Below are 12112 nucleotides of genomic sequence, written 5' to 3'. Positions count from 1 at the left end.
GTACCCTTACTGCCTTGCTTTCTAAATTTTGAGTTTCTCTCTTTGGATTTACTAACCTTCTCCTCAAAATAACTCAGTCTGTAGTCCTGACCCCACTTTCCCTTTTTCTTTTCTCTACATCTGTCATCTATCTGTTCTTATGCTTCCCACTTTAGACTATTATTTTTGTCTCTGTACCATTTCCCTGTGGTTTCCCAGCCCCTTATTTCATCTCAGCCACTACGTAATCTATTTGACGTCTTCCCAAATATGCAAACGGATGGCCCATGTTACCTCTATATTTGTGTGTTTTGTTTCCAAGTTAAATAAGTATATTATTAGATAGGCACTGCAATTACTAATTCTCATAATATTGGATAGATGACATTCCTTGTTTTTCTCTTGGTCTTTAATGTAGATGTATACCTGTTAAAAAATAAAACCTATATTGAAGAGCTATGTGATTACATATGATATATTAATAGGGTAAAACTGAGAAGTTATGGTAAGATCAGGTAGATTTCTATTCAGAATGCAAAAGAAGGAAATGGACAGAATTGCCGGTTACTCACTGCTGGAGGCTTTTTCCCATCCCTAATGATGAAAATATAGGGATATTTGGGTACTTGAATTATTAGATGACATGCCCTTCTAATACATGATCTATTTACTTCAGAAAAATTGGCAATTTTTAAAAGATTAAACCAAGAAATCAATGGAGAATTCAAAAATCTTCATTTAATAACTGAACTCAAAAGAAAGTCAAAATTTCCATTATAAACTATTGAAAAATGGAAACAAATAGAACAGTGTCCATGGACATTTAGGGAGTTGTGTCAGAGCTGCACTAAGAAGATGTATTAAGTATTGTCTTAAGTATTTACAATTCAGACTGGAAAGAGTAAAAAAATCAAGCTTTCAACTCAAGAATTTCAGAGAAACAAAAATCCAAGGAGAAAAAAGTTGTGATATAATTAATGTTCCGCTTACATTTATATTTTGAAGTTGATATAATTGATATTGTCAGTCTTGTGCAAAAGGGAGAAACAAATCATGTTAGTCATCTAGACAATGCAAAGGATATTTTGCCTTTTTATGGCTTTTTTTTTCATAAAAGAAAGGAAAAGCAAAGATGTTTTGTGAGCTAACACTTTTTTTATAACCCCCTCCCCCAAACCTTTTTTAATCCAAGTAATTCTTTCATGTCTGTGGAATAAAAATTATATTGCATTTCTTACTCTGTATGGTATTTAGAAACCAAAGATCTGAGTGCTGAGTGTTCTCATTGCTACCACAGTGTCCTTGCTTCTAGACCCATACATATAGATACATATACACACATACATCTAAATATTTGTCTCATTGAAAGTCCACAAGGAGAGGTAAAAGAGAGTGGGGCTGAAAAAATGTTGAATAAGTAATGGCTGAAGACTTCCCAAATTTGGTAAAAGACATAAATCTACAGAGTCAAGAAACTGAGTGAATCCCAAGTAGGATAAACCCAACAAAATCCATGCCAGGACACATCATAAATAAATTTCTGAAAACTACAAACAAAAAAAAAAAATCTTAAAATCAGGCAGAGAGAAATAATGTGTTACCTATAAGGCAAAACTGATTTGGATTATGGTAACCTTCTCATCTGAAACTGTGGAGCCAGAAGAAGATTGCATCACGTTTGTCAAATGCTGAAAGAATTGTCAACCACAAATTACACGTCCAGTGAAAGTGTCTTTTAGGAGTGTAGGGGAAATAAAAGACATTCTCAGATGAAAGAAAACTAAAAAAATTTGTTGCTAGCAGAGCAACCCTTAAAGAATAGTTAATGGAAGTTCTTGAGCAGAAGGTAGATGACCAGAAGAAATCTTAGAACATTAGGAAGAAATAAAAAACAAAATAAAGGTTACATAAAGAAGTAAATATAATAAACTCTTCTTGAGTATTTCCTTTCATGTGTTTTCTCTTGGTTTATTTTGTTACTCTGTAGCTAGATGTTTGAATCAAATTTTAACTTATTTTTTCTCTCATTTTTATTGATATGAGTTCTTAAGGCCATGGATTTTCTTCTGATCATTGTTTAAATGACTTTCTTCATTTCTAATATGTACTTTTCATTATCATATTTTAAAAAACTTTGTTTCTCTTTCACTTAAGACTTGTTTAATAGAAACTTTAGGGCTTCTAATTTCCAAGAGGAAGGGCTTTTTGGTTTTCTGACTTTGTTATTCATTTCTAGTTTTATTACCTCATGATGACAGAGGATTGTTTGTAATATTTTTAGTTTATGTAACTCCTAGATGCTTTCTCTCTGACCTAATGATCATTTTTTTCGGTGAGTATTTTATGTTTGCTTGAGATGAAAGTGTATCCTTTATTAATGGGACATGTTTTGATAAATTTATCAACAAGATTTATTTTCAACTGTTCTGGTCTTTTATAGCTATATGTATTATTTGCCCACTGACCTATCTTGTATTGAAAAAGTATATTTAAGTCTTTAGGTATTAGTGTGTTTCTATTTCTCCTTGTATGTCTAGTAACTTCTGCTTTATAAAGATGGTTGCAGTGCATAGATGTTCATACTTACTATATTTTCTTCATGAATTGTATCTCTTAATGTCAAAATATATTTAATATCTAATGTTTATTGGTGTGAACCTTAGTGATGACAGGATTATAAACTATGACTCCTTATTTGCTTTGGTCACTCTTGTCTTTGTCACCTTTTTGAATCTGTTTCAGTACCTCTTCTCTGCACAGCACATGGCAGGTCTTGCTTTGTGAGAATTTAAAGACTTTTATTAATGTCATAAATGTTACGTATATTTTTATTGTATTTACTCTTTCTCTACATATTTCATTACATGGTTCTCTTTTATTTTTAACTTTCTTTCTATATTCAGGAAGGTTGTTTCCTCAATTATTTCATGCTTGAAACTGGTTTTCTATAATCTTTATACCTGAATGACAGATGGGCTAGATCTAAAGTTCCTGGTTCCCACTTTCTCGAGTGTCTTGAAAATTCTTCTACACCGTTGATGTGCTTTTATGTTTCTTTTAACATGTATGGTACAAACCAGGTTCTCTTGCCCTTCTAAATTATGTGGCCTTTGTGCCTAGAATTGTTAAGGAATTTTTCTTCATTTTTAAGTTTTACTAGGCTATGTCTTGAGGTAATTTACCATACTGGTCAGTTTCCTCAGTACATGGTAAGTCCTTTCCAAATGTAAATTCAGGTCTTTTATGTCTAGGAAGTTTTCTTGGATTGTAGTTTTTCTTTTTCAGGCACTCTAATTATAAATATGTTGCCTGTCTTCTGTTTCTACCACTTTCTCTGATTCTTTAACTACCTTCTTTAATCTCATTTTTATTCTTCTGGGGTTTTTGTTGTTGTTGTTTCTGTCTTCAGTGCTCTTTTGAATTTTTATTTGAATTTCTTCTCCTTTAGTTACCTTGAGATTATCTTCATTTTTCAATGGTTTTCTCCTTTTCTTTAATTTATTTTCTGTACTTAACAAGCACTCTCAATTTTTTTTCTGGTTTTGTCCATTTCTGGTCTTAGTTTTAATTTTTTTTTGGTGTTTTTTAATCTCTGAATGCTTATTTGAGCTTACTTAATTCAACTTTTACTTCTGCATTGTAGGTTTTTTCTGCTTTGTGAGATTTTTATTCATTAGAGCAGAGATCATCAGCCAAAATGTTTGACTCATTTATTTTAACTTATAGAAGGTATATTGTAGGTATTATAGACATCTTTCATCTAATTATTTTGTGGTTAGAGCAGATGTTTTCTAATCCAGATGCAACCTCTTTTGTCAATGTAACAAGATGTGGTTTTATCAATTAATAATAATTTCCTTCATTCATCTTTCGGTGACAGTAAGTAGTAATTGTTTGTTTTTTGTTTGGTCCTCATTTATTTTTCTGGATACTTAATTTTTCTTTCTTGCTTATTTCCTTTTCCACACATTCTCCTAGAGAGTTTCTCTCTTTTTTCTTTTCTCTTCCTCTCTTTCCAGAAGTAATACCTTTGGGGGATCAGAATTTTTTATACTGAACCCTTGAAGTCCCTGCTCTATAGCCCATTCTCCAGTCTTCTCACACATAAGGTGGACTTTCTTTTTCTAGAGTTATTTCAGCTCAGTTTGGGACCCCTCATTTCCCTCTCCCCTCTTCCACATGGTTTTGAGACTCCCCACATTCTCTACAAAGGCTTAGATCAGGACTTGAGGTTTAACTTTGCTGTATGTGTTGTTTCTTTCTATTTACAGGTAACTTGAAGTTTGTACTGTTACCTTTTTTTTATATTTGTGGTTGCATTGTTCTACTTGTTGGATAAGTATGGAGAGATTTGGATTTAGGCCACTATAATTTTCCTCAGGTTATCTAGAAGTCCACATTTGTGTTCTTTCTAATCAAGGTTAACCAAAAAAGAAATAAAAGACAAACAGAAACCCCCATGTAAGTTTTAGTTTCTATTTCTCTCTTTAAAATGAAAGCTTAAGTTTTCAATTTTCCTTTCTTGAAGAGGGATTTATATAATTTTATTTCCAAAAGAATGGTAGAAGAATTTTTTATGATTTAATTCTACTTTTTGATAAAAGGACTTTTCAGCTAGGAAATAATATTTGGAAACAAGCATATAGCTCCTTTTTTCACAGAAATTGAAAAAGAAATAACTTCTAAAAAATTCCTTTAAAATTTGTAGAACTCTAGTGTTATATATTTTATAACAGTGTCATCTCTTTCAGTTCTTTGCCTTTAAACAAAATTTTCTGAAGGAATATCCTTTTTTAGACTTCATCATTAATATTCTTTACATGATTAAAATTTTCCTGTACCATTTGTTGATATAATTGAATATTTTAACTGGGTAATTTTTAATTTTTATATTATAATTTTATTTTCTAGCTGATTCAAGTTTGTGCTTGGTTGTGTGGAACAATTATTTTGAAATTTCTGACATCTAAAATCTTAGGTGTTTCAGATCATGTAAGTACTTTCTAGTTAAAGCATAAAAATTCCTGCAAATATGTAGCTAGATGAAAACTTTGAAACCATCTATTTTTTAGAGATTAATTGCCTTCTTCAAAGTCCTAAGGGGTAATTATTGGCTGAGTCAATAATAAAACTGTGCAGTTCAATGATCTTTTCAATCCACTAAGAAAAAACTATCAATGAATGCTGACTTAGCCATCCAGGAAAAATACTAATAATATCTTAAGTAGTTATATGTTTGTATTTCAGTTAAAATACAAATAGGGGCATCTGGTTGGCTCAGTCAGTAGAGTGTGTGACTCTTTTTGGGGTTGTGGGTTCAAGCCTCATGTTGGGTGTGTAAATTACTTTAAAATCTTAAAAAATATTTGTTTAAAATAATAAGTTATTTATTTATTGCAAGTGTTAATATATAAGCAGGCTGTGCTCAGCTTTGAAGTATAAAACTCACAATCTCAATGTAGTTTTATATATGTATAATTACAGACTAAAATTAAGATGTGACTTGATATTTTTAAAACTTGTAAAAGGGAAATGGGAGATGTTAAAAGTTCTCTATCTTTTCATCTTCTGGAAAATATATGGACCTATCCCTCATGTGTGGTCTGTGTTTGTTTTAAAGCCAATGTCTTACCAAATAGCCTTTGTCTAAGCAGAAGTCCCTACTTAGCTAATCAGTTCAGGGGAATAGAAAAAAGTGCAGGAATTTATTTTTGATTTTTGACACTTACTGTTTGGATAGAAGTGCACATGAATGTATCATACAATAACCTACTCTGAAATGTACTTCATGTAGGACTATCCAATTGGGACCCTGTCTAATGCTGAAATTTCTTCACCTTTAACAAGGGATTATGATACTCTCTGAAAGGTCAAGTGCTTTCACTCTCCAGGAGAATTGAGCTTACATACATGTGGAGGTTAAATAAAATTACAAAATGTAAGGATTTATTCACCATTTATTGCTAGCTCTGCATGGTGATTCCTTAGGTTTATTTGTTGCTGCTGTTCTCTGGTATGTCTGACACATTTTCCTTTTTTCTTTCCCTTTTTGTTCTTAACTTTGCATTCTGTAGGGGCTGTACATTTTACGGTAAACTTTATTGAAGTCTTCTAAGTCATTTATTTATCTGTTAATTTGGTCTGTGCTTTTCTTTTCTGCCTTGCTTCATATTGTCACCCTATTGATTACAAATCTTACACACACACACACACACACACACACACACACATCCCTTTGATGTACTCTTAAGTGACTTCCTATATGTAACAGTTATGAGAAAGACTTGAAATGAAAGTGGTTTGGTTAAATTATTATCAATCATCAGGCCTCGTCCAAATTAGAAAAATAAAGTCTAAATTATCCTTGCTACTGGTAGATAAGGGGAACCGTAAATAAATGAAAACCACAGACAGTTGTTAGGTTTGATATAAAATAATTTTTGTTCCTGCAAAATAATTTGAATTAAGGTTTACATACCAAATATTTTCTTTTTTTGGCCTTCTGAGAATGCAGTGGAAAAATAACTATCTCACTGACATTAGGTAGTAAATATTCAGTAGAAAATAAGTGTTCTACATTGAGTTTTGTTGGTGCTACTTATTTCAAAGGCCTTGGAGATCAAGTAACTAAACCAAAGTAGTGTGCGTAGTTGTAATTCTTATGATGAGTAGCTCTTATGTTTAATGGCTTGAATGTATGTCTGAAAAATTCAACAAGCAACAAAAATTGGAATCTGTGCATGAGGCTTTGTGAAAATGACAACATATAGAAAATTTATTCATGATTTGCAATGTGTAATGAAAGGGTTAACATGAGACTGTTTCCTTCTTAATAAATGATGATTATAAAATCTCATGATTAACTGCATGGTGGTTTCTGCCCAGTGAGTGTTGATTTTAGTTCACTCTTTATATTATCATCTTTATTTTTTCTGACCTCTTTCTTCTTTTCTTTTGATATTTCTCTTTGTTTTCAGTTTTCTTCATAATTCAGTGAATAGCAATGTATAGCTCACTGATTTTTCTTTAAATTTTCTTTGAGGGGCATCTATGTACCTTGGATTATCTCCTTTGTAGACTTTACTAATATAACCAATTATTATTAACCATAATTCTTAGTGTAATTTTAATTTGTTTTACTTTATTGTCTTCCCAGATTCGCCTGAGTGACCTTATAGCAGCCAGAATCCTAAGGTATACAGATTTTGATACCTTAATTTACACCTGTGCTCCTGAATTTGACTTCATGGAAAAAGCGGTATGAATTTTTTTTTATTTTTTTGTTCTCTACAGGTATGATGGTTTTTTGGTCTTGAGTTTTCCTTTTAATCTGAAACTCACAATTTTTGTTCAGAGACCCCCAACTTTATCATTTTTTTTACTATAACTTTTATTAGTCATACAGCATTCCTCACCTGTTTTTTTATGTGTAAAATCAATAAACAGTGACCTCTATCTTAAAGAGTTATTGATGATGATTAAATGAGATAATCCAGGAACAGTGCTGAAAATACTATTTGATCCACAGTGAATTACGGTTATTACAATTCAATTACTTTTATTTTTTTTAAAAGATTTTTTAATTTATTCATTTGAGAGAACAGAGCGAGCCAGAGCATGCGCAGGGGGCAGGTCAGAGGGAGAGGGAGAAACAGACTCTCACTGAGCGTGGAGCCCATGTGGGGCTTGATCCCAGGACTCTGGGATCATGACTGGAGCTGAAGGCAGACGCTTAACTAACTGAACCACCCAGGTGCCCCATACAGTTCAATTACTTTTAATAATCTAGGTATGGGACTGCTCAGGAAAAATAAATCCAAATTCTTGTTTTGGTTTTCAGAAACTTTAGTTTTATTTCACTTAACACTCCAAATGTTGTAAAAAATTTTAACAAGATGTTGCCAAGAAAGGTATACTACTACTAAGCATACGTTATTCTCTTATTTATCCAACCAGTCATACGTTCACTCAAAAACTATTATGACTACTATTTATTTATCTGTGAGGCAGTTTGCTGTAGGACTGGCTACAAAGAGGAAAATGTCTCTGTTCCTGCCTTCAGAAGTACTTAATTTAGTGACATGCTAAATCACTCCAACCACAATAATGGGTCTTGAGAATTATTTAGCTGCTGATGCCGTTTTATTGCTTACTCATATTTACAGTAATTACATTGACTGGGTTTCTTCCTTGTTTTTTCTAGTTTCACCAAGGAAAATAATGGAATTTTGCAGCCCAGGAAATGATAATGTAGGGCCTGGGGTTCAGTAAACATAAAATTTAAGAATTAATACTATGTAAATAACAGAAAGATAAAACCAAAAGAAAGGAAAAAATAATAAACATAGCTTATTTTTGGTTTAATGGCTTTTACTGTTAAAATCTTTGGTACATGTGTATAACTTTTTATAATTTTCATTCTTGTATTAGAAGATGAAGGTTGATAAATATATATAATCTTAATGACAAAAACATTTTTACCTTTAAGAAATTTCATTGTGATAGTCAATTTGACATAGATTTTTACTCATTTAATGTAAAATTTAATAATAAATGGCTATTGAAATAATTTGCTTTATTTCAGACTCCATTGAGATACACGAAGACATTATTGCTTCCAGTTGTTATGATGATTACTTATTTTATCTTTAAAAAGGTATTTTAAAAATATTTTATCATTTGCTTTTGGGTTCAAGATGAGGACTAAAGTGGATTAATGCTAATAGCTCGGAATTCCATTTTATTTTTAGGATGATCCCATACCCCCTAAAAAAAATTTCTTATTCAGATCTCTCTTTATTTAGTATTATATGGGTTTTTTAGAAAGCCTCAGCAGAAAGGATATTCTTTATTCTTTCCAAAGAAATTTATCAGTTACCCGCTATGTACCATGAACTACATTCACAGTGTTAGTCCACTGGGGCAAATAAAACAGGCCTGCTCCTATCTTGGAACTTATAGTCTCAGTGTGTGTGCACGGGCATTAAGCAAATAATCACACAAACGACTAAAGAATTAAAATTGTCATAGGTGTTGTGAAAGGAAAACAACAGTTCGATATCTTCTAAATATAAAGGACATTCGAGGAAGTCTTGATCCATTTTAAGACATGCACAGGAGAAATCTGTATAGATATTCTTTAAAACATTGTCTATATATTCACTATTTTCTCAATGAAAGAAAGTATTATTATGAGAGAAAGAATAACGTTCTAAAATACCTCTGGCAGGTTTTCTTGGTCTGGGAGTGGTGTATCTGAAAGCCTAGCTAAAGAAACTGGGTCTTAGTTTTTAGCATTTTTGAACCATCTTTATATTGTTTAAGTCAGTATGTATTTATTTTATACCTTCAAGTAGATAACAATAACATTTCTCTACTACTCTACCAGGTGTGATCCTGTTGAAACTAGTTTTCTTTATTTAAAGTCAAGTTGCATATCTTCTCTGTACAGTTCCAGCTCCCACATTTCTCATTCCTGTGTTTGCACATAAAATGTGAAAAATTTATGAGTGAGGAAGGCATCTGCCTCTACATCTCTGTGGTTTTCCCCTTGATCCAGTTCCCTAGGGACCACTTGGAAAGAGGATAGAGGTAGTAAGAAGGAATGGGTCAACTACACCCAGTGTCCCCTAGGCTCCACCTAGCTCTCCACTAGCCTCTTTCTGTTCTATCATGACAAAACGTGTTATTCTTTAGGGCTCCACTTAGAGGAGCTAATGCAGGAATTAACTCTTCAGTGGGGAGATAGTGAACATGGGAGAAGATGATAGCTAGATCTACTATTACTATTTTTTTTAATTAAGATCCACGACTCATAAACATAGTACTAGCCCCCAAACACACCACAGCTCAAACCATGCATATGCATTAACAGGCATTTTTGTGCATTTGCTGCGTGTGTACACACATGCGTGCACACAGACATGTCCCCATCCCTGCAGCTATTAAAGCTTAACACCTTTCCGTCTCTATATAAACCCCTTCTCTTTATTTGTCCCATTGTGGCTTATTTTTTTTTACCTCAAGAATACTTCTGATGTTCATTTACTTTTTCACTTGTGTGAAATCGCTTCTGGGAAGAAAGAAGAAAAGCATATTGAATGATTTTTCTGTGAAATTACTGAATCTTAAACTCCTATAAGCGCATATATTCTATTAACTAAACCCCTAAATAGGCTTTTTGCTTGCCTAAGTGATCAGAATCTCATGTGTGTCACTTGAAACATTCATCCATAAAAAATGCTCTTGAATGAATGAGAGAAATTAAAAATTCTTTTTTTTGAGAAATTAAAAATTCTAAACTTAGATTTCATTTTAAAATTCAAGTTTCACTATGTATTTTTCATTGTTTATCTCTAAGTTATAAACCACATATTGTGCACAGTATAAAACTTGAAGTTCGCTATAAATGTTTTACTGTACCTTCAAGTTGCCTAGGATTGAAGGTAAAGACTCTTTGGCCCAGTTAAGCCCCCACATTCCCCTTCACTCCTCCCTTTGTCCCTCTCTCACCATCATGTGGTACATTGTGGTAAGTGCTCTTTGGCCTTCTGTAGGGGTTATTTCTGGCTGAGATAGATCAGAGAAGAAGTTATGCCAGAGCTAATTTTATAATAATCAGAAACTTCAGTGAAGCAGGAATATAAATGGCGTGGGTGGGAGGAGGGGGTGGGTGGGGCGCGGGAGAGTTGGGGGGAAGGAGAGAGAGATTACTACTTTGCTTGGAAGGTTAAGATAAAATAGTCTCTGAAAGTACATGGAAGAAGCTGCCTCCTTGGTGGAAACCAATTCCCCACTTTCAGCCCACTTCCCTCCCAGTAAAATATAAACTTCAACTCTAATAAGGAGTTGCCCACATGTAAGAGCTTAGAATTTTAGAATTGAAATGGACCTTAAAGATTAAAGAGGGCACATATTGAATGAAGCACTGGTATTATATGCAAACAATGAATCATGGAACACTACATCAAAAACTAATAATGTAATATATGGTGATTAACATAACAAAATAAAAAAATTATACAAAAAAAAAGATTTACCCCAATACCCTTTTCTTTCTTTCTTTCTTTCTTTTCCTCTTTCTTTCTTTCTTTCTTTCTTTCTTTCTTTCTTTCTTTCTTTCTTCTTTCTTTTTCTTTTTTTTTTTTAATAAAAGGAATTTAGAACTTCAAGAAAATATTTGCCTGAGGCAGAGATGGGATTAAACTGTTACTGAGGACTCACTTTAACAATAAAAACATTTCTGGGCGCCTGGGTGGCTCAGTTGGTTAAGCAACTGCCTTCGGCTCAGGTCATGATCCTGGAGTCCCGGGATCGAGTCCCACATTGGCTCCCTGCTGAGCAGGGAGTCTGCTTCTCCCTCTGACCCTCTTCCCTCTCATGCTCTCTATCTCTCATTCTCTCTCTCTCAAATAAATAAATAAAATCTTAAAAAGAATCCATAAACTTAAAAAAAAACAATAAAAACATTTCTTTCTAGTGAGGGTGTTTTATGTTAATGAATCAGAGCATGTTAAATGTCACATAATTCCTTAGAAAAGCTTAATTTATTCTATTCACAGGTTTATCGTGATATTTTATGTGTCTTATCTGCAAACACTTATCTAAGGTAATTATATCATAATTGTTTTTAAATCATACTGTATTCAGTTATTAAATAACTACTGTAATAGCAAATGAATGTATATTAAACCAGCATTTTGATTAAGAAAGACATGAACCAATCTTAGATGTTCTCTTTAAAAAAAAAGAATGTATTATTCTTAGATATCTCTTTTATGTTTTTGGACTTGTTTTGGAGATATTTCTATTTGACTTAACTCAAAGTTCAAGTGAATTTAGTTTAATTTTAATATATGACTAGAATTTAAAGTCCATAAACAGAAGTAAGCTAAAGTTTTGCTTTGGCAATTCTTTTTTTCAACTTTCAAAGAAAATAAAATTTTTCTGTGTATTCATGATACAGTTTTTCTGCCGTTTTTGTTAAAACCATTTGCTGTATCACCTTTTTTGGTGGTTTAAGTGAAGTCACTAACTTCACTGGCACAAATTATGTGAGAAAAACATAAATCACACATTGCTACAGGACTTGAGAGATTGTGAAGAAAACTTCCTTATGAGGAAAATCTTAAAT

General features: G+C 32.5%; 1 protein-coding gene across 4 annotated transcripts in view; it reads left to right on the top strand.

Annotated features, from left to right (window-relative positions):
- The window catches only part of DPY19L2 (dpy-19 like 2), a 91773-nt gene that overhangs the window by 51145 nt on the left and 28516 nt on the right, over positions 1–12112 (top strand). For 3 of the 4 annotated variants that reach the window (XM_025873138.2, XM_025873136.2, XM_073899052.1), the window contains 4 exons: positions 4891–4971; positions 7136–7237; positions 8564–8635; positions 11541–11587. In XM_025873138.2, the coding sequence (XP_025728923.1) occupies positions 4891–4971; positions 7136–7237; positions 8564–8635; positions 11541–11587 (302 nt within the window). The remainder of the gene's footprint in view (positions 1–4890; positions 4972–7135; positions 7238–8563; positions 8636–11540; positions 11588–12112) is intronic. The other variant, XM_025873137.2, reaches the window with a different exon arrangement.

This window comes from Callorhinus ursinus, unplaced genomic scaffold (genome assembly GCF_003265705.2).
Source record: "Callorhinus ursinus isolate GAN/ISIS: 27379988/994484 unplaced genomic scaffold, GSC_fseal_2.0 scaffold12, whole genome shotgun sequence".
Taxonomy (NCBI): Eukaryota; Metazoa; Chordata; class Mammalia; order Carnivora; family Otariidae; genus Callorhinus; species Callorhinus ursinus.
The sequence above is the reverse complement of the archived record's forward strand: the minus strand, read 5'-3'. Positions and strand labels throughout refer to the sequence as shown.